The sequence below is a fragment of the Phocoena phocoena genome, chromosome 18 (assembly GCF_963924675.1).
Source record: "Phocoena phocoena chromosome 18, mPhoPho1.1, whole genome shotgun sequence".
Taxonomy (NCBI): Eukaryota; Metazoa; Chordata; class Mammalia; order Artiodactyla; family Phocoenidae; genus Phocoena; species Phocoena phocoena.
Window position 1 is genome coordinate 65393004 of NC_089236.1, and position 19742 is coordinate 65412745.

The 19742-nt window shown below is 38.8% G+C and overlaps 1 protein-coding gene across 1 annotated transcript; it reads right to left on the reverse strand.

Annotated features, from left to right (window-relative positions):
* Positions 1–98: 98 nt before the first annotated feature.
* TGDS (TDP-glucose 4,6-dehydratase) lies at positions 99–16871 on the reverse strand. The gene is made up of 12 exons (XM_065896219.1): positions 16786–16871; positions 14751–14817; positions 13723–13791; positions 12429–12519; positions 9215–9357; positions 6912–7010; positions 5887–5946; positions 4504–4547; positions 3734–3899; positions 2251–2309; positions 1400–1497; positions 99–169 (listed from the first exon to the last, which is right to left on the reverse strand). The coding sequence occupies exons 1-12, from the start codon at positions 16869–16871 to the stop codon at positions 99–101; spliced, it is 1053 nt and encodes a 350-aa protein (XP_065752291.1).
* Positions 16872–19742: the final 2871 nt, after the last annotated feature.

A 19742-nucleotide genomic window follows, 5' to 3' on the forward strand; every position in this document is an offset into this window, starting at 1 on the left:
AGAGGACACTTCATTTGGTCGCTTGATTTCATATCATTTGTTGAGGTAGGATAAGTTTCTTCTTTCTCTGAAAACTGTCCCGACTATACACACGGTGGTTATACTGGAAAGGGTTCTAATGCCTTTTCTGCATTCTTCCAGTTGTGAAAATTCTCTGTGTACCACTCAACTGATAAAACAAAAAGACAAAAATAAAAAACTAAACATCAGTTAACCAATATTTACTGAGTCCCTGCTAAGTAAGAAAAGCCCTGCCCGTCAGCTAATGTGTAGGCAAGTATTATTGCCTAATGACGAAAACAATTTGATTTTGAACTGACCAATGATGTTAATCGAAGCTATTTCATCACCTGAAAACGTAGATTTAAAAATCAACAATTTTTTTCTTTTTAACTTCAAAAGTCCTTCAATACTGAATTTGCTGGTACAAGTATTAAAACATTCGAATTTTAGGGAATTCAGGGGGAAAGGGAGATAAGTCACTTGTACTGAGTTTAAAGTCATAGGGAAAAAAGTGTAGTATTTTGTTCATGTAAACATCACAATACTGCATGATAGGCACAGTGAGATGATGTCAACTTCCTTTTGTTAATATGTAAAATTATTTTATGCTGCTATCCTATTAATAAAGTTTTTTTAGTTGAAAAATAATAAATTATCTTTGAATTTGCTTTTATTTTTTTGGCTGCGCTGTGTGCACAGCTTACAAAGTCTTAGTTTCCTTACCGGGGCCCACAGCAGTGAAAGCACGGAGTCCTAACCACTGGACCACCAGGGAAGTCCCTGAATTTGCTTTTTCAAATTCAACACAAATATTTTGTATGTCAAGCTCTGAACTGAGACTTTTTCCTACACTTGGGTATCTTTTCTCTTGAGTACATTTCTAAACAGAATTTAACATATATGCACAGACTATATATACACTTATTTTAATAGCTATTTCTGCACATACTAAATTTGCTTCCTATTTGTTTCACTATAAAAAGACTCAAGACGCTCAAAGACGGCAACTGTCTCTATTTCACCAAATCTCAGATGCCTGATCTTAAGATGGACCATTACTTTACATATTAGTAAGAAAGAAAAAAAGGTGAAATAATAATTATAAGACACTAGCGATTGTAAAACACATACCTCTCAAGGATGTGAAAAAATGTGCATCTGAGAATCAATGAAATAGGCATCTGATAAATGCTAGCAAGACAAAGGACGCCTAATTGGAAGTTAGTCTATGAAATTCAGGATACTTAACCACTAACGTCAGAAATACATTAAATGTAAAATTTTGAAAAGTGAAAGTGATTCACCACAACACCGTCTGTAGCGTCCTAAAATAAATTAGTGCCTTAAAATTTTTCTGATTCTCCCCCTCCCTGCAAATGATCAATTCATAACATACTTGTTTTCTTTATTCCTTCTTTCCAAGGCACTTTAGGTCTCCATCCTAAGCCATGTATTTTTTCTGATTTCATTGGATATCTCACGTCATTGGTAGGTCTTGGAAAACAAAACAGATTTAAAATGATACTGTGGATATAAATTTACAAATGTATTTATTTATTTATTTTTGGCCCTGCTGCATGGCTTGAGGGATCTTCGTTCCCAGACTAGGGATTGAACTCAGGCCCTCGGCAGTGAAAGCGTGGAGTCCTAACCACTGGACCACCAGGAAATTCCCTATTTACAAATTTAAATATTGAGAGAAATAATGTGTGTCCATAATTCAAATTTTCTCTCAAAGAATTCTCTCTGCTGACACACTTATATATTTGTAAAATAAAGTATATGTTAAAAATCCTCTATAACCCAGAAGGCTAACCCTCTCTGTGGCTTACCCTTTTCTCATTTCAACCACAATCTAGGTATGAATGCAATGTCTCATACCTAAATGTTTGATGAATGAATGAATAAATACACATAAACTTGTTAGGACTCATTTTCCATGCCCTGGGTCTGGTAGTTTATATACATTATAAATTAAATTTTAAAATACTTCCATAGGCAAGATATTATTATCCCTATTTCACACTCAAGGAAATCTCAGACTTGGAAAGGGTCAATAACTTTCTTTAAGTCACACAGCTAATAATAATGCTACAGTTTATTGTTATGACATTTATTATCAGGAAAAAACATTCTAGCAGAAAACTCAAAAAAGGTAAACTTTTCTGGCTAAGTCCACACATTTTAAAATCTTATAAGTACCTAAGATTTCACAACCTTTCCCCAATATTTTAACTTGTTACTCACCTATCATTAACATAATCAACCCAGTTTTCCATTTCAGACTCTGAATTGGTCTCTTTGATCTGTCAAAATGGAGAAGACCTTCGAGTCAAATTATAAAGTGAGACCAGAAAATGGTATTCAACAACTGATTCAAAAGACAAGAAAAGCAACCTCCTCCAAGTGGGGAAGACAGCTAAGACCAATAGCATTTTATTAACACTTTCCATACTTTATAACCTGAATTCCATCTGAAGCTCAGAGAGAATACACATTATATAAACTATAGGAGAAAATGAATTTTTTTGGCTTTTGGTTATTACTCAGTGTGATACTGCGATTTAAAATAAGAAATATATATTTGGTGTTCATCCCTGCTCCTGGCACAGAGTTCCTAAAACCTTTGGAATTTCCTGGTGATGAGAGATAAAGGTGTCTTTTGCTGTTCATAAGTTCCTTTCAACCACACCAGAGTTCAAGTTAATACGTGATTTTTGGAAAGCACCTAAGGATGAAGACTGCTTGCCAAGGGAACCAACCATGTGACTGGAGAGATGGAACTCAGCCTCCCTGCCCCCACCTCCAGGGAGGGGAAGGGGACCGGAAGTGGAACTAATCATCAGTGGCCATGATTCAATCAATCATGCCTACTTAACGAAGCCTCCATAAAAACCCAAGAGGAGAGCTTCCAGGATGCTGAACACACGGAGGTGCTGGGACGGTGGCACACCGGAGAGGGCAGGAAGCTCCACACCCTTTCCCTCATATCTTGCCCTATGCATCTCCTCCATCCTTTGTAATAAACTGGTAATCTAGTGGGTAAACTGTTTTCCTAAGTTCTGTGAGGCCCTGTTGCAAATTACGTCAGACTTATACCTCGTTGATCAAAAGCACAGGTGACAGCCAGGTCTTGGGGTTGACATGTGAAGTGAGGGCAGTCTTGTGAGGCTGAGCCCTTAACCTGTGGGATCTGACACCATCTCCAAATAGATAATGTCAGAACTGAGTTAAATAGTAGGACACCGAGCTGGTGTCTGAGAATTGCTGGGCGTGGAAAACTCACACGTTTGGAGGACAGAGTGTTCTGTGAGTAGTGTAAAGGAAAACAAGTTTTTTCCATTCGTTCAGTCGCTCTTTTTACTGAATCCTGAGATTTATAATCGATGCTCACTAGTACATAAAAATACTCCTAACTATTATCTATATATCAATGTTCCTTGATTCTAGGACACACAATTTAACATTCGATTTTCTGAAATTGAATATGTCTTACAATGGGTATGCACATTTAACGTTGTGGAATTGTTTTCCTGAAAAGCTGCGACTAAATGAGTGATGCAGTTTCAAATAATGACACATCTCTGCATACATATGGAATTATGAAGTTCTTTTTTTTACCGGTTCACTTTTCAAAGGTGTAAATTGTTGATTTTGACAAAATTAGTGATTACTGCCAGTAATTTAGTGACAATTTTGAAAATACTACCCTTTTATAATATATACATACCAGTTGTATTAGTTCTTTGGCAAGCTGGAGAACTGACATTTCAAAATTGGTTCCAATGTTATAAATTTCACCGGGTTTTCCCTTTTTGAGGACAGTGAGAAATGCTTCTACTACATCAGTAGCATAAAGGAAGTTTCTTGTTTGAAGCCCTGATCCATGAATGCAGCTAAAAAGGTGAAATGAAAGGGAATCATAAAGTGTAAAAAAAAAAGTAAGCTCTCCCAAACCAGGGTAAGGCAATGATTGGGTACAATTCCAGAGAAGGCAATTCCCATGAGGATCCTAGACATCTCTTACTGAAAATACAAATTCTCATGACTTCCAGATTTTATCCATAATTCTTAACTGACCTCCAAACCCACTGTGGGTGCTCACTAGGAAAGCGGCAAACAATTAAGTGACCCCTACAGAAATATTTATTCATCAATTTTATACATTAAGTTCACTTTGAAGACTATCTATAGTTCAGTTAAATCTTTTGAAAAAGTAAAATTATATAAAGACAGATGACAAATTTTAATGCTATAACTCAAAGTTTTAGGATGGATTATTTAAGAATTAAAATTATCTTAGTAATCAAATTATAAAGATGAATTATACTTTACAATTATTGTTTAAACTATTACACTGACTGTAGAAGGAATCCTTAAATTTGTTGGGACATTAAATCCTAAGGCCTCCAACTCTAACACTTTATGATTTTCAAGAAACACTGACACTAAATACTCTAGCATACCAGAAAAACATGGGTACAAAGGTAAATAACATACCATTTCCTGTTGTGTTGAAGTAAAGATATAAATTTTGGAATAACCTAAAAGAATATTTAAATTATCATTTCAGACTTCGGAAATTCATTCATTAATATAAACCTGAACTCATCATAAGATTAAAAGATTATGATTGTTAAGAAATACACTTATGGGCAAATTCTAATTCTTTTCAGGAGTTCAAGAAACACTTATCATAATTTTGATAAGTAAAAGAACTGTAAGATCATTTCCTATTTCACAAATACGAGTTATTTGCTAGATAAAAATGAAGATAAAATGATATAAATAGTGAAAAAGTTCAGAAGAAATCTTCCTGAACAGTTTTCTCTCGCTGCAAGCTCACTTCTGTGTTGATTTCATACGAGCAGGAATCATATACTTTTTACTTTACATATAGTACTTACTCAATAAGTGCTTGTGAAATTAATAAAGAGTAATTCCAGTGCCACTGGATTCAAAGAAAATTTGTGTCAAACATGGTGAGATAAGAAATTATTAAATTTATAATAAGTGTTAAAAAATTAAGCCAAATATATATTAATATCAGCAGATCACGATCTGGCCCTTTCCTTTGGGCAGACAGATCAAGGCAACCAGTGGCTAAGAAGTGAGAAAACCCAGCTGTAAATTTAGGCAGTGAGATATATGTATAACTGATTCACTCTGCTGTACACCTGAAACTAACACAACATTGTAAATCAACTATACTCCGATACAAATTTTAATAAATAAATAAATAAGTAAATTTAGGCAGTGAGACTAGTAGTTACTTAACATTGGGCTTAATGATACAGAATCAACCACACACATTTTCCGCCTTTTAACTACATTTCTTTATTTGCTAAACTACTTTCTGGATGACATTCAGGCCTGCAACAATACAGAGGAGTTGGGGAACAGCTAATCGGCTGCCTTTAAGACATGTACAAGCTTCCTGCATCACTCTCTAACTAGTGTCTACGTTTCTGTACAGCCTGACATATGGTCTGACTGCATACTAGGAAGGAGTCTTCACTGGTGTGACAGTAGTGATGGGAGTACTCTATAGTGTTTTAGAATCCTGCAAAGTACAAGGCATTTTCACATACATCATCTCACTGGACTCTTCAAAATCCTTCCTAAGTATTATCATTACCCGTCGATTTAAAGACAATGCTCAAAGGACCTAAGGTCATCCCAGCTGGTGAGTATCAAGTTGAGACTTAAACTCAAGCTTTCAAACTCTAAACATGATGAGATTTGTATGTGGCCTATAAAGTATTTATAATTACGGCTAATTGCAACATAAATTCTTTGGACAAATAACTGAAGAGGGATTATTTTAAATAATGAGAAGTTACAATCACTAAAACACATCAGGAATTCAAAAGTAAAACGTACCTTTTCTGGATATTGATGTGGTCCATAAACATTACTGCTTCGTGTGATGACAACTGGAAACTTAAAGAGAGTTCGACATTAAGGTAATGGAAGGGTCCAATAATAATGATTATCTAAAGATAAGCAGTTTTAACATATGGGCACTTTTGACTGAATAACTCCACACACCTTAAGGACAGAAGCAAAGGGATTTTTTTTCTAATGTAAGGTTCCTGAAAAGACAGGAGAGGACGGGATTCAGATAAAGGCAGAGGTTCCAAAAGGAAGAAGAGGAATAGTGTCTTCACTGAGACAAGGGAAGGATGAATACAGATGGAGGCGGGTTTGTAGGTCTGATAGCAGGAAATTAAGGACATTTCTACCTGATTCTTTCAGAGACCACCTGAGATGTTAAACTTCAAGTTGGTTTTCTCTGTTGGGCCAACCCTTACAAATAAAAAGAGCGCCCGTGGAGGGAAAAGACCAGTGCTACTGGAACACAAAAGGCTAGAGAAGCTGAAGCAATCCCTTGGTTCGCCTTTCTGACCCAGTCCCTAATAACTCTGGAAGATCAGTGGGAAGCCAAGTGCAGGGGTTCCAGCTGATGATTCATAGTGGGCAAGGCTCCTGCACGGACACTGACACAGCCACTGGGGTAAATCTATGTCCCTTTCATGAGGGGCCGAGAGGAGCAGTGGCTGGTAAGGGAATCTGCCCTCCCACTGTCTTCCTTCACTCAGAGGACTCCTGGGAATCAGGACATTCCAACAGGGCTTTTCACTCTAGCTGTAACACTCTACCTATTAGTGAAGCAGAAAAAAATATATACATAAACTATTCCTTTAAATGATGAACTGGATAAGAAGAAGCAGGTCCCTGCTCTGTCCACACAATATTGGAAATCAGTTTTTAAAATTCCTTAATATATAACTTTTCTTCATCTATGTCTGCCATCCTAAAAATGAAATGTTGCTAATGGTAACTTGGAGTTTTAACACCTAAGTCGAAAGAAAAGTGATTCTGGAGTTTCTGAGGTCAGTTCTTACCCTGTATCGTTCCCAGTAAGACTGTACAAAACACTCAGCAGCTGCTTTAGATGATGCATAAGGATTTGTAGGTTGTTTGGGAGAAGATTCATCAAATTCCTAATTTTAAAAAGACATATTAAAAAATAAGTATAAGGTATACTTTCTAAGTAGAAAAATCGGAGAACATATTACAAACTTGAAATGTAAATCAGTACATTTAAAAAACATTTATTGAGGACGTCCCTGGTGGTGTAGTGGTTAAGAATCCTGCCAATGCAGGGGATACGGGTTTGATCCCTGGTCCAGGAAGATCCCACATGTCGTGGAGCAACTAAGCCAGTGCGCCATGACTACTGAGCCTGCGCTCTAGATCCCGCGAGCCACAACTACTGAGCCCACGCGCTGCAACTACTGAGGCCTGCGCACCTAGAGCCCACGCTCCGCAACAAGAGAAGCCATCGCACTGAGAAGCCCACGTACCGCAAGGAAGAGTAGCCCCCACTTGCCGCAACTAGAGAAAGCCCGCAGAGCAACAAAGACCCAACGCAGCCAAAAAAAAAAAAAAAAAAAAAAAATTTATTGAAACCCAACTATGTGCCTGGCATTTTTCTAAGCACTTTACATGCAGTAACTTCTTTAAAGTTCATAACAACCCTGTAAGGCAGGCAGACAGAACAGCAAGTGCAAAGGCCCTGAGACAGACTGTGTCCAATGGAACTACAAGGAGGCTAGTGTGAGGGAAGAGAAATGTGAGATGAGGTCTGAAAGCCAGAGGCCAGAGCATGTGGAACCTTGAAGGCCACTGTCAAAACACTGATGGGTTTTGATGACAGTAATATCATGATCTGACTTATATTTTAAAAAGCATTCTGGCTACTGTGTCAGATCTGATGTAGGCTGACAGGAGTACAAGCTTACCTGATAAAAACTGCAAAGAGAGTTTGCAAATGGCTGTTCCTCAGAAGTGGGATTGGGCACTGAGGAGAAGTGGTCAGGGTCTGCTTTTACTCATTATAAGTCTTTTCAAACTACTTGGTTTTTTTTCCACTATGTACGTGTTTTGGTAAATAAATGCATTTAAAAAATAAAACAAAACAAAATGAGGTCATTGTAAACACTGACTATGAAAAATACAGACTGGAGAATGGAGCCTCTCTTTGCATAAAAAGTAAAATGTTTACAAATGATTAACAAAGGAGAACAGATTCCAGTTTCTACAACAATTTCACACTCACTCCTTGACAGTACAATATGCTTTGCTGAGTGGAAGAGAAGGGAGACAGGCCTTATGCTGCAGTGTAACTTACACATGCTTTGGCCCATGGGAATGACATTCATGATGTAAGACTGGGTGATCAGGGAAAAGCTGCTGCTCGCTAGCAAAATATGTCGGTCAAATTACATATATAAATCTGTACCAGACTAGGCTCTCGTTCCCCATTTGGGGTGGTACTATTTGATTTGAACAGAAGACACAACGGAATAATATTCTGGGGAATCCCGTAAGTGTATATAATCAGAAGATGAAAAAAGGCCAGAGTGGGTTTTCATAAGACAGGTTTGTATGGTGGTATGGGGTAAGTAGGTGAAACAGTCATTTTCTTTTTATAATATCTGCTTGATTTATTTTATTTATTTTTGGCTGCGTTGGGTCTTCGTTGCTGCGCGCGGGCTTTCTCTAGTTGCGGTGAGCGGGGTCTACTCTTCACTGCGGTGCGCAGGCATCTCATTGCGGTGGCTTCTCTTGTTGCGGAGCAAGGGCTCTAGGTGTGCAGGCTTCAGTAGTTGTGGCACAGGGCTTCCCTAGTGGCTCAGTGGTTAAGAATCCTGCCAGTGCAGGGGACATGGGTTCGAGCCCTGGTCTGGGAAGATCCCATATGCTGCGGAGCAACTAAGTCCATGCTCTGCAGTTACTGAGCCTGTGCTCTAGAGCCCGTAAGCCACAACTACTGAGCCCACGTGCTGCAACTACTGACGCCCACGCGCCTAGAGCCCGTGCTCTGCAACAAGAGAAGCCACTGCAATGAGAAGCCTGCGCACCGCAATGAAGAGTAGCCCCCGCTCGCCACAACTAGAGAAAGTCCGTGTGCAGCAACAAAGACCCAATGCAGCCATAAATAAATAAATATTAAAAATTATTTAAAAAAAAAAAAGTAGTTGTGGCACATGGGCTCAGTAGTTGTGGCACACGGGCTTAGCTGCTCTGCGGCATGTGGGATCTTGCCGGACCAGGGCCCGAACCCATGTCCCCTACATTGGCAGGCGGACTCCTAACCACTGCGCCACCAGGGAAGTCCGAAACAGTCATTTTCTAAGCTCACCTTATCAAGACTGCCTCCATAGACCTCATCTGTGCTGACATAAATAAATTTCTCCACTCTGGCTTCATGAGCAGCACTTAGCAAAACGTGAGTGCCGTAAACATTAACATACGTAAACTCAAAGGCACGGACAAATGAAAGATCTAAAAAAAAAGAAGAAAAAGCTAGAAGAATTCCACTCAAGGGACAAAGCAAATATTAGACAGTAGACTCAGGCTTAAGGAAAGCTCTATTCACTTTTCTTCATTCACCACAACTGCAATGGTGTTAAAAATAACATAAGGTGCATTGCTACTTCTGATTTCTTTAAACCCAAATTACACAGTACATGTGAATTCTCAGAACCCAGAAAACTATCAGTGCTATATTGCAGGAAACACTTTTTTTTAATTCAAAAAAGAAATGATACATCTAAAATTTAAAATGCTTTTAAATTTTAAAAAATTTTGGAACTAAAATGTAGGAGGGTTTGCTTTGCTGGTATCAAGAATTATTATAAAGTTACAGTAATTACAGTGTGGTCATGGCATAAGGATAGACAAAGACCAATGGAACAGAACAGGAGCCCAGAAACAGAACCATGCATATATGGGTACTTGATCTCCAACAAAGGTGGCAATGGGGAAAGGTTGATTCTTTCAATAAATGGTGCTGGGTCAAACTAATATTCATATGGGGAAAATATCTGAATGTAGAAGGCAAAACAATAACTTTTATGAAGAGAATATAAGAGAATATCTGCATGACCTTGGAGGTGGGAAAAGAGTTCTTACACAGAACGCAAAGAGCACTGACCATAAAGGAAAAGGCTGATAAACTGGACTACACTGAAATGAAGAATTTCAAATCATCAAAAGATACCATTAAGAAAGTGAAAAGGCAGGGAAATTCCTGGCAGTCTGCTGGTTAGGACTTAGCATTCTCACTGCCAAAGGCCTGGGTTCAATCCCTGGTTGGGGAACTCAGATCACACAACGCAGCTGAGGTGAGGTGAGGTGAGGTGACGTGAGGTGAGGTGACATGAGCTGAGGTGCGGTGAGGTGAGATGAGATAAAATAAAATAGAAAGGAAGTGAAAAGGCAAATCACAGATTGGAAAAAAGGTAGTGGAAACGGTTTGAATTCAGAATATATAAAGGACTTATAAAAATCTGTAAGGAAAAAACTGACAACCCACTTGAAAATGGTAAACAGACTTACACAGAAACCTTCTAAAGAGATATACAAATAGGAAAGGGGATAATCCAGTAAACAAATGCAAAGGTTTTTAACATCGTTCATAATCAGGGAAAAATATAATAAAACCACCAAAGATTGACAACAGGAAGTACTGGTAAGCATCTCATAAATTGTTAGAAGGAAAACCACTTTATCGTTAACCAAGTAAAAGGATTTTTCTACCAGATATGAAAACACTACATTAGTCAATATACTGTGTGATCAGCACAGGCACAGACAGATAAGACAAATGGGGAGTGGAGAAACAGATACTCATATAGATGCTTGATACATGACAGAGCAGTGAAACTGGTGAACTTTCCCATAAGTGGTAGAGGTCCAATTGGCATTCAAATAGAAAAAAATGAAACTGGATTCTTATCTAATACTGCATATAAAAATGAGTTTCAGATGGATTACAAATCTAAATGTGAAAGGCAAAACTATAAAGCTTTTCAAAGATAACACAGAAGAATACCTTCATGACCTTGGGGTAAAAGAGAATTTCTTAAGACCCAAAAAGCATTCTCCATACCATAAAAGATATATAAATTCACTGAGAATTTATATAAGAACATCTGTTCATCAAAACACACTAGCAAAATGATGAAAAAATAAGCCACAGAGTGGGAGAAGATATATATATAATACACATAACAAAGGACTAGTATCCAGTGTGTGTGTGTGTGTATATATACACACACACACATATATATATATATACACACACATATATATATATTCCAACAAATCAATGAGAACTGATTTAAAAATTTTTAAATGGGCAAAAGATTTCAACAGCATTTCACAAAAGAAGAAACTGAAATTATTAATAAACATATAAAAAGTACACAGCTTCATCAGTAATCAGGGAAATACACACAAATTAAAAGCACAATCAGATGCCACTCTACACACTACTCAGATTGACAAAAATGGAAAAGACTGACACAACTAAGCTTTGGTGAGATCTAGAGTAACAGAAGGCCTCATATACTCCTGCAGGAGAAGAAACTGGTATAACTGCTTTGGAATACAGTTGGAAATTATCTCCATGTTGAAGTGTGCAGATCTTACAATTCCAGTTATATACTGAGAGAAATGTGTATTTATGTGTACCAAGATGCATGTGTAAGAATGCTCATGGTAGTATGGTTCAAAACTGCTCCAATGTGCAAACAGTCCAAATGTCCACCAAGAGTAAAACAGACACAGGAATTGTGGTGTATACTTAGAATGGAATATTGTATGTCACTGACAAGGAACGAATTATACCTACACCCAACTGCATGGATGAATCTCCAAGGATGAAAAAGCAAGACCAAAAACGCTTCATGTTATTTTATATATGCATTTCTATAAAATCTAAAAACAGGCAAAACTAACCTATACTGTTTAGAGATAAATACAGAGACGGTAAAACTGCAGAGAACACCAAGGGAAATTATAACTTAAAAATCAGGTAATAAGGCAGTAGTAATACTACTACTAAAGAGGGTTCAGCAACATTCTTTTGTTTAGGTGATGGCTACATGAGTATTCACATTATTCATTTAACCTTACTTCTAAATTCTTCTGAATATATATTACATTTCACAATATAAAATGTTAGACAAATTATTAGAAGATATCTTAGGACAAAACAGTACAGATAACAATATAATGTTCAATTGTGTATCTACCCCCCACCTTAAGAAAAACAACATAAAAATATAGCTGAAGGCCCATTTCCCCAGAAGTAATCACTAATTCTGGATTTGGCTAAACTCAGTTTTAAGCTAACATTCAAGGTTACATTTTACCCTACACTAACACAAGGGATCTGAATAGCACCAAGTATCTAGATGACAGAGTGACTATGGGCTTTTCTGGTAAAACATGGTATATGTTCTTTCACATACATTAAGTACCTACTTGTTTAACCCCGTTATTGGACCTTGATTTTGGCTAGTTAGCCACTGGAAAAAAACATCTGCCCATCGTTAAACAATGCTTACCTACATGTGTTTGTGCGGCAAAATGTAGTACTATGTCTATTTTCTCTGTTTCAAAAAGTAGTTTCACCAAGTGAGAATCACATATGTCACCCTATATAAAAAAAAAACATGAAAAAACTAAGTTTCATTGAGCACTCCCAACCATAATACCCATTTTACTTCATGAACAAAAACATGATAAGAAAAAAAATTAATCCCCTCCCCCAGGTATAAAAGAGAATATCTTGAAAATTCAACTGAGGGGTCAAATACAGTAATGAGGTATTTCTTCAGCATCCTAGGATACCAGATATTCAATTCAAAATATGTTTTTGCAAATAAGTGTCTAAAACAGTATTTTTTTGAGCACCAACTACTTCTGTGGACTGTGCCAGCTTTTTTTCTTAACATTCTTGCCAACCTAAGGTAACTATGTTAACAGGAAAAAATTTAAACATACTTTTAAAAGTTTGAGATAACCACTATTGAAATATATTCAAAGTAAGTATAACGACTGGAATGATGGATTTCACCACAACTAAGTAAACTTATGAGTATTTTTCATGTTATATGTACGTTAGTTCTAAAAATACGTATTCTCAACAATTCTTCAGTGACTAAAGGAGACACTTTGAGATAGAAGAAAAAGATTATGAAATGTTTGCTTAGTATATTCTTTAAGATTTGTGGTTAAAAAGAGAGTTTATAGAATCACTTTAAAAAACATAAATCAGGTCTTCCCTGGTGGCGCAGTGGTTGAGAGTCCGCCTGCCGATGCAGGGGACACGGGTTTGTGCCCTGGTCCGGGAAGATCCCACATGCCGCGGAGCAGCTGGGCCCGTGAGCCATGGCCGCTGAGCCTGTGCTCTGCAACGGGGGAGGCCACAACAGTGAGAGGCCCGCGTACCGCGACCTGGCTGCTTGGTTTATACTTTGGACTACCATGGGCTTGTATGGTGGGGTTTTTGACTACTGACTGGCCCGAGTAATACCCTACTTTATACCAATCTCTTTAAATACCAGCAAGGCCTTATGAAGAAGGCTAGTGAGGACCTAAAAATCACACACCATGGAATTTCAGTCAGCTACTCACAGATCTGCCAAGGCACTAAAAATAACATGTAGCTTTATATGCAGTATCAATCTACAAGTAGTATTCTCTATAGCACGTTACTTCTGGAAATTAAAAAGGTCTTTAATAAGCATGCTTCCAAGCCCATATTACACAAGTTTACAAAGTAGAAAGATATAATGTCTAAATGACTAAAGAGGCACAGTATAAAATAATTATATAACTATAAGAATACTTCCATACCTGTATAAATTTGTAATTTTGTTTATTAGAAATGGTTTCAAGATTCTTCAGGCTTGCACAGTAATCCAGCTTAAAATAAGTAAGGATGGGGGAAAAACAACACAAAAAGTGATAACAGCTTTTCCTATAAAATATCAATTTATTTAAAATACTATAGATTTCTGATCATAACACAAAAACGTGTCTTCTTAAAGTGTTTGCGCTCAGTGTTTTTAGAAGTTTCTGATATCTTAAAAGTAAAAACCAAACAAAAATATGTAATTTTGTTACCTTTTCAAAATACAAAAAAATTAATTTTTATAAGCCTCTCCTTTAAAAAATTTTCCTGCCCAGATTTGCCCTCAGCCACTGGAGGCTGTAAGAGTTCACCATTCCTTCCTGAAAAGGAATTAGTGATTGAATACAATTACACCTGTGTTACACATATTGTGACTCATTATGCTTTTTCCTGAGTTAACTGTTGGTAAATCAGTGTATACAGATGGAGGAAAAAATTACTGTCCATGATATTATGGCAGGCAAAAATTATTAAGATTTACAGATTACTTTTTGTCTCTCTCTCTCTATTTTTTACTATTATGTTTTATAAAATTAAGGTAACTAATTGTATCTTGTGTTTAAAGTCAACAACACAGTGATTACCAATCATGGCCTTCAGAATCTCCAGGGAACTTCCAATTATTACAGAAAAATTCTCAAAACTAAATTAATTTACGTGCACTTTAGTTTTTAAAATAAATATATAATTTTCAGGAGGTGGCAGTTATAAAATCATATAATAAAATAATCAGAATATCTCAATGCCAAAAAATGTTAATAATCACAAGATTACACTAAATACTGAATTCAGAGTGAAGATTTTCTTTTAGTAAAAATACTGCACTTAAAACCTTTACGTTATGGGCTATCATAACAAATTTAAAAGTTTCAAGACTTTAAAGATTTATATTTAAAAATATAAATAAGTTCCAGCACACAGGGCTCTTTTTTTTTCTTTTAAACACAGAGCTCATTTTTATAAAGCTTACCTTGTCTAGATTTATGATCATATAGTTTGGATAATCTTCTACTAAGGAGACAATCACATGTGATGCACTATAGAGAAAAGCGTATCTTGTTAGCAGAAAATTTAACCTTTTCCTTAAATTCTCAAACGTTATCCTAAGTTGTTGAATATTAGGAATCTATTCAAAGATACCTTCAAATTGTTGCAAGATAACAGAAATGATATAACTATGCTGAATATATACACATCCACACTTTTCATTAATCTTCTCAACAGTACTGATATACAGTCTTCCACTCCCTTTACACTATGGTGAAGAGAGAATTTACTGGTCCTGGGTATAAGAAAATAATTAACCAAATGATGCTGTCCATGCATACTTTGAGCGTGGTAGTAAAGCAGTATCATAAATACAGTGGGTGGTGTTCACTGCAGATGGACTTAAACGACAATGTGCCTTTTCAGAGACTGCAGGTATAACTATGTAAAAGTTAAGCTGTTATGAGCATAGGAGTTGTCCATGTTCACAGTAGCCTATTGCAATTGCTATTTCTTGGTATAAGAATTTGGTGGTGTAAGGTGGTAAACCTAGGTTTCCAAGGCTAAGAACTGCTGAAACCATCCTGAAGTTAGTGGCACAGTGGGTTTTAGAGGACCCTGAAATGGAGCCAGAGGCATCGCTCAGTGAGATGATCCACCAGATTTTTATCATATACACCAAAACGTTGGGCTCCTAGGAACAAATTATAAATTCAGAGTTTGTACTTGACAGCCCTTTCACAGAACTTTCTAGGACGTACCTTTCCTGGACCAGCACTGTTCCACCCTTTTATGGCCATGCTCCCCTTTTCATTAAATGAAACTTGCCTGGTACCCTCCTCCAAACCACTGTCAGATTGGAAGAGGTGATCTAATATACTAATGGTGGGGGGGAAGCATTCTTCCAGGTGTTGAGGGAACCACAGTCTCTGCCCTCACTCGGTTTACATCCTAGGGTTGGGATGCAGGCAATAAGCAAGTAAACACAAATATGCAATATAGTTTCAGGTAGTGATAAGTGTGTTAGTTGGGAGAGGGGCTATTTTAGATAGGGTGCTCAGCTAAGGCCGGGGGGAGGTGACCTCTGCGTAAACATCTGAACTGAGTGATGCAAACAGCCTAAGCAAAGAGGAAGCAATTTCCAAGGCCTCAAAATAGGGGAAACTAGCCTCCTGGGTGCCAGGAACTGCAAGAGGCCCAGAAAAGCAAGAGGTGGAAGGATAGGAGATCCGGTTTGAGCTTTGACACCTGAGAGTCTTCCAGATATGGTAAAGAGTTTACATTTTATTCTAAGTCCGACAGGAATCTTTGGAGTGAAATTACGCACTTATTTACTTAATAAACACTGATTTGTGCGTGAGAACAGGCTTTAAGGGAACAAGAGTAGAAGCAGTGTGACCAATCAGGAGGCTACAGTAGCAGTCTAGGCAAAAGCAGACATTAACAGGGGCTAGGGTAGAACAGGGGAGGAGGATGAGAAGTGGTCTCTTTGGAAGGAGTGAGAGAAGACTTGCTGATTAAATATGGGTGTGAGAGGGAAAGAGGCTTCACACGACTAGTACAGGTCAAAACACCGACAGAGGATTTTTTTAAGTCTGCTAAATAAATGAAACCCTTATCATAATCCCAAAACCGGTTCATGGAGCCTATACGTCCAAGGCCTGTGTATCGTGGGCCCTTGGCTCGGGTTGGGGCAGTTGGTGAGAAGCTTACTGCAAAGGGGGCGCACTCAATAGAGTGACAGGTACCTCTCGGGCCAGGCAGAAAGGTGGACAGTACCACGGCACTTTTGCTTAGTTTGGGAGGCGTTTAAAAGAAGTCGTTTCAAAGGAGCCACGCACGTCTTCACAGGCCGGGAAGTGGAGAGAAAGTGGGATGATCCTAGTCGTGCGTTAAGACCCTCCCCCTGTCAATCAGATCCCCGAAGCTGATCCCAAATTGCCAAGGGCAAACGGAGGCGCAGGGAAAGGTTGGGGTTTCTGGGGAGCCACTACTCTGCCAGCGGCGCCGTTACCTACATGAAACCAGCACCCCCGGTCACCAGGACCCGCTTCGCAAAGCCGTTGGGAGGACGCAAGGGCTCGGGCCGTCCCGCAGCCGACATCTCCCAGCTCAGCAGGGACTGGAACCGTAAAACACCACGTTTGTAGATCGTAGGGAAGTTCCACTACGACTTTTTGCGACGCGTCTCCCTCCCCCGACACGTTAACGGGGCAGGCAGCGGTCGCTTCCGGAGCTCGGGCTGACTTGTCCCCGCCCACTGACGGCTGGGCGGGGCCTCCGGGTGTGCGGTCCGCGCAGCGCCACTGCGCAGGCGCAGCTCTTCTCTGCCAACACCTCGGAGGACTGGAGTGACTGGGGTAGCTGGGAAAGTAGGGTCTTAAAGGTTCCGGGGCAGATGACACCACTGTGGATTAGGCTTTACTTAGCTACACATGTGGTCGGCGTTAGGAATGATTACCTTCTTTTCATTCTTGAACTACAGCGATCTCCACAGATTACTCACCGGTTGAGCTGAGAACTCCAGTTCTCTTAGTTCTCTTGCAAACTGTGGAGATGGGAGGTTGGAATTGCAAAATGGCCTTTTACTTTCTCGTCGGCACCATTTACAGACAGTGCAGGCCGCTTGCAGTCGTGGTAAAGATGTTCCCTAGATCCCATACTTAGATCCTTTCCTACTGTTCTCTCCCTACTGCCCACCCTGCCTCAGCCTCCCTGCCCTCCTTTGGTCTTCCTTGCATTTCCCAGGCATGCTTCTTCTCTTGGGCTTGGGTGCACTTTCCTCAGATGTCTGCCTAGTTTTTACCCTCAGGTATCAGCTTGAATGCCACCCTAGTGGAGAGTCCCTCCTTGATCACTGCAGTTAAAATAGCAAGCTGTACCCGAGCCCTGCCGAGCCACTTTACCCTTCTTTATTTTTCTCCATAGCCATCTTCAACATTTATGTTGAATTGCTCATTGTTACTGTTCCATGAAGGTAGGGCCTTTGTTTTGTTTCCTGCTATAATCCCAAGGCTTCAGGACCAGGCCAGGTACAGAATAAACCATCAGTAAATACTGTTTATTCAGATGATAAATATCTTGGTTTTTTGTTTTTGTTTTCCACATAATGTGCTGGTGAAGTCTAAGAAGAATGGGAATACCCAGTATATGTGGATGTGTCATTTGTTACAGCCATTTTGGGGTGCCAAGTGGTAACATAATGAAAAGTTCAAATGTACACACCACTCTATGATCCCCAAATTTCATGATGTATAATATAGATAATTGCAGAAAAACATAAGTATGTTCATTGCTATAATGAAAAACTGGATACAATCTAAATGCCTACTAGTATTGTCTCACTTCTTCAATGCAATGGGCTGATATATAGCCTTTAAAAATAATGTACCAACATGGAATGAGGACCAAAATATATTGTAGTGAATACTTACTGTTCTATCTGACCAGACTTCCCTACCCTTTATCATCTCCCCAAGTTGACGCACCCAGGCAGACCACAGGATGTACATCTGACTCACCATAGGCTAGCTGAATCCTCTTCCTGGGATTTGGAATTGGACTGAGGTTTTAGCATAGTGCGGTTGCTCTTCTTGAACTCTGAGGACCGATAAAAACTTGCAACTTGTTGGTAGCTATACTCATTCAAATGAAACGAATCAAGAAGCCTGTTTTGGGGGCTCCCCTGGTGGCACAGTGGTTGAGAGTCCGCCTGCCGATGCAGGGGACACGGGTTCGTGCCCCGATCCGGGAAGATCCCACATGCCGCGGAGCAACTGGGCCTGTGCGCCATGGCCGCTGGGCCTGAGTGTCCGGAGCCTGTGCTTCGCAGCGGGAGAGGCCACAACAGTGAGAGGCCCGCGTACCGCAAAAAAAAAAAAAAAAAAAAAGAAGAAGCCTGTCTTCAGTGAGAGAGAAAAACAAAGTTGATTATGAAGAGAAGAAAGTGAAGAAGAAATATTCACAGTATTCAAGGCCAATGTTCAGACTTTTTTCAGGACCAATTTTATTCCTGTCCTTGATTTGCAAACACCACATAATTTGTAAATGCACATCTTAAAGGATCCACCCTAAACTAATAACAAGGAGTTACCTTTGGGTATCCGTATGAGCAGGGAAAGAAGGAAATGAGGACTTCAATTTTTACTTCATACTTTTTTTTCCTCGTACTTTTCTGACTGAATTTTTTTCTAAGCTGCATAATTACTTTCATAATTAAAAATAAATAAAATATTTTAATAAATATTTTAATAAATAAAAATCTCATATTAATATCTCCAGTTTATTCCTGGTCATCCAGAGATATAGAAAACGCTGGGTATATATGAAATGTTCCCTCAAGATTTCTTTTTCTAAATGATGAGGTCTGTTGTGAGAACTTGATTATATGTAATAAAAGCTTGTTGTCAAGTGAAAATAATTTATATACATTTATTCATGAAATGATTTTTGAGCTTCTACTCTCATCAAGACAGACATAGTCACTGACCAGCTGGCGCTTACCATATAGTAAGGGATTCAGATAAATCAATAGACATTTACAAAATACTGTGGTAACTGCCCTGGTAGGGCAGTAAGGGATTCTGGTACCAGGGGTATCTAACACAGATGTGAGGGTTTGAGAAAGGCTTCTTACCGTGCCTTGGGAAAGTAAAGTAGGAAAAGGAGATGAAGTGGAGGCTGAATGGTAGAATGTGTGAAGTATTCCAGCAGGAGGAATCTGCAAGTGCTATAGGCCCAGAAGGGAGAACTTGGAGTGTGTTTAGCAAACTGACAGTGGCTCAGTAAGGATGGACATCAACTGTTGAGAGATGCAAATTCGAGAGACTTGAAAGTCATATTCTGAAGAGTTTGGGTTATGTCCTAAGGCAACTGAGAGACTTTGAAGGAAAGCGATACAGTCATACTGCGCTTCCCAAAGCTTTCTGTGTGCGCTTCCCAAAGCTTTCTGTGGTACTAGGCTAGAGATAGACTG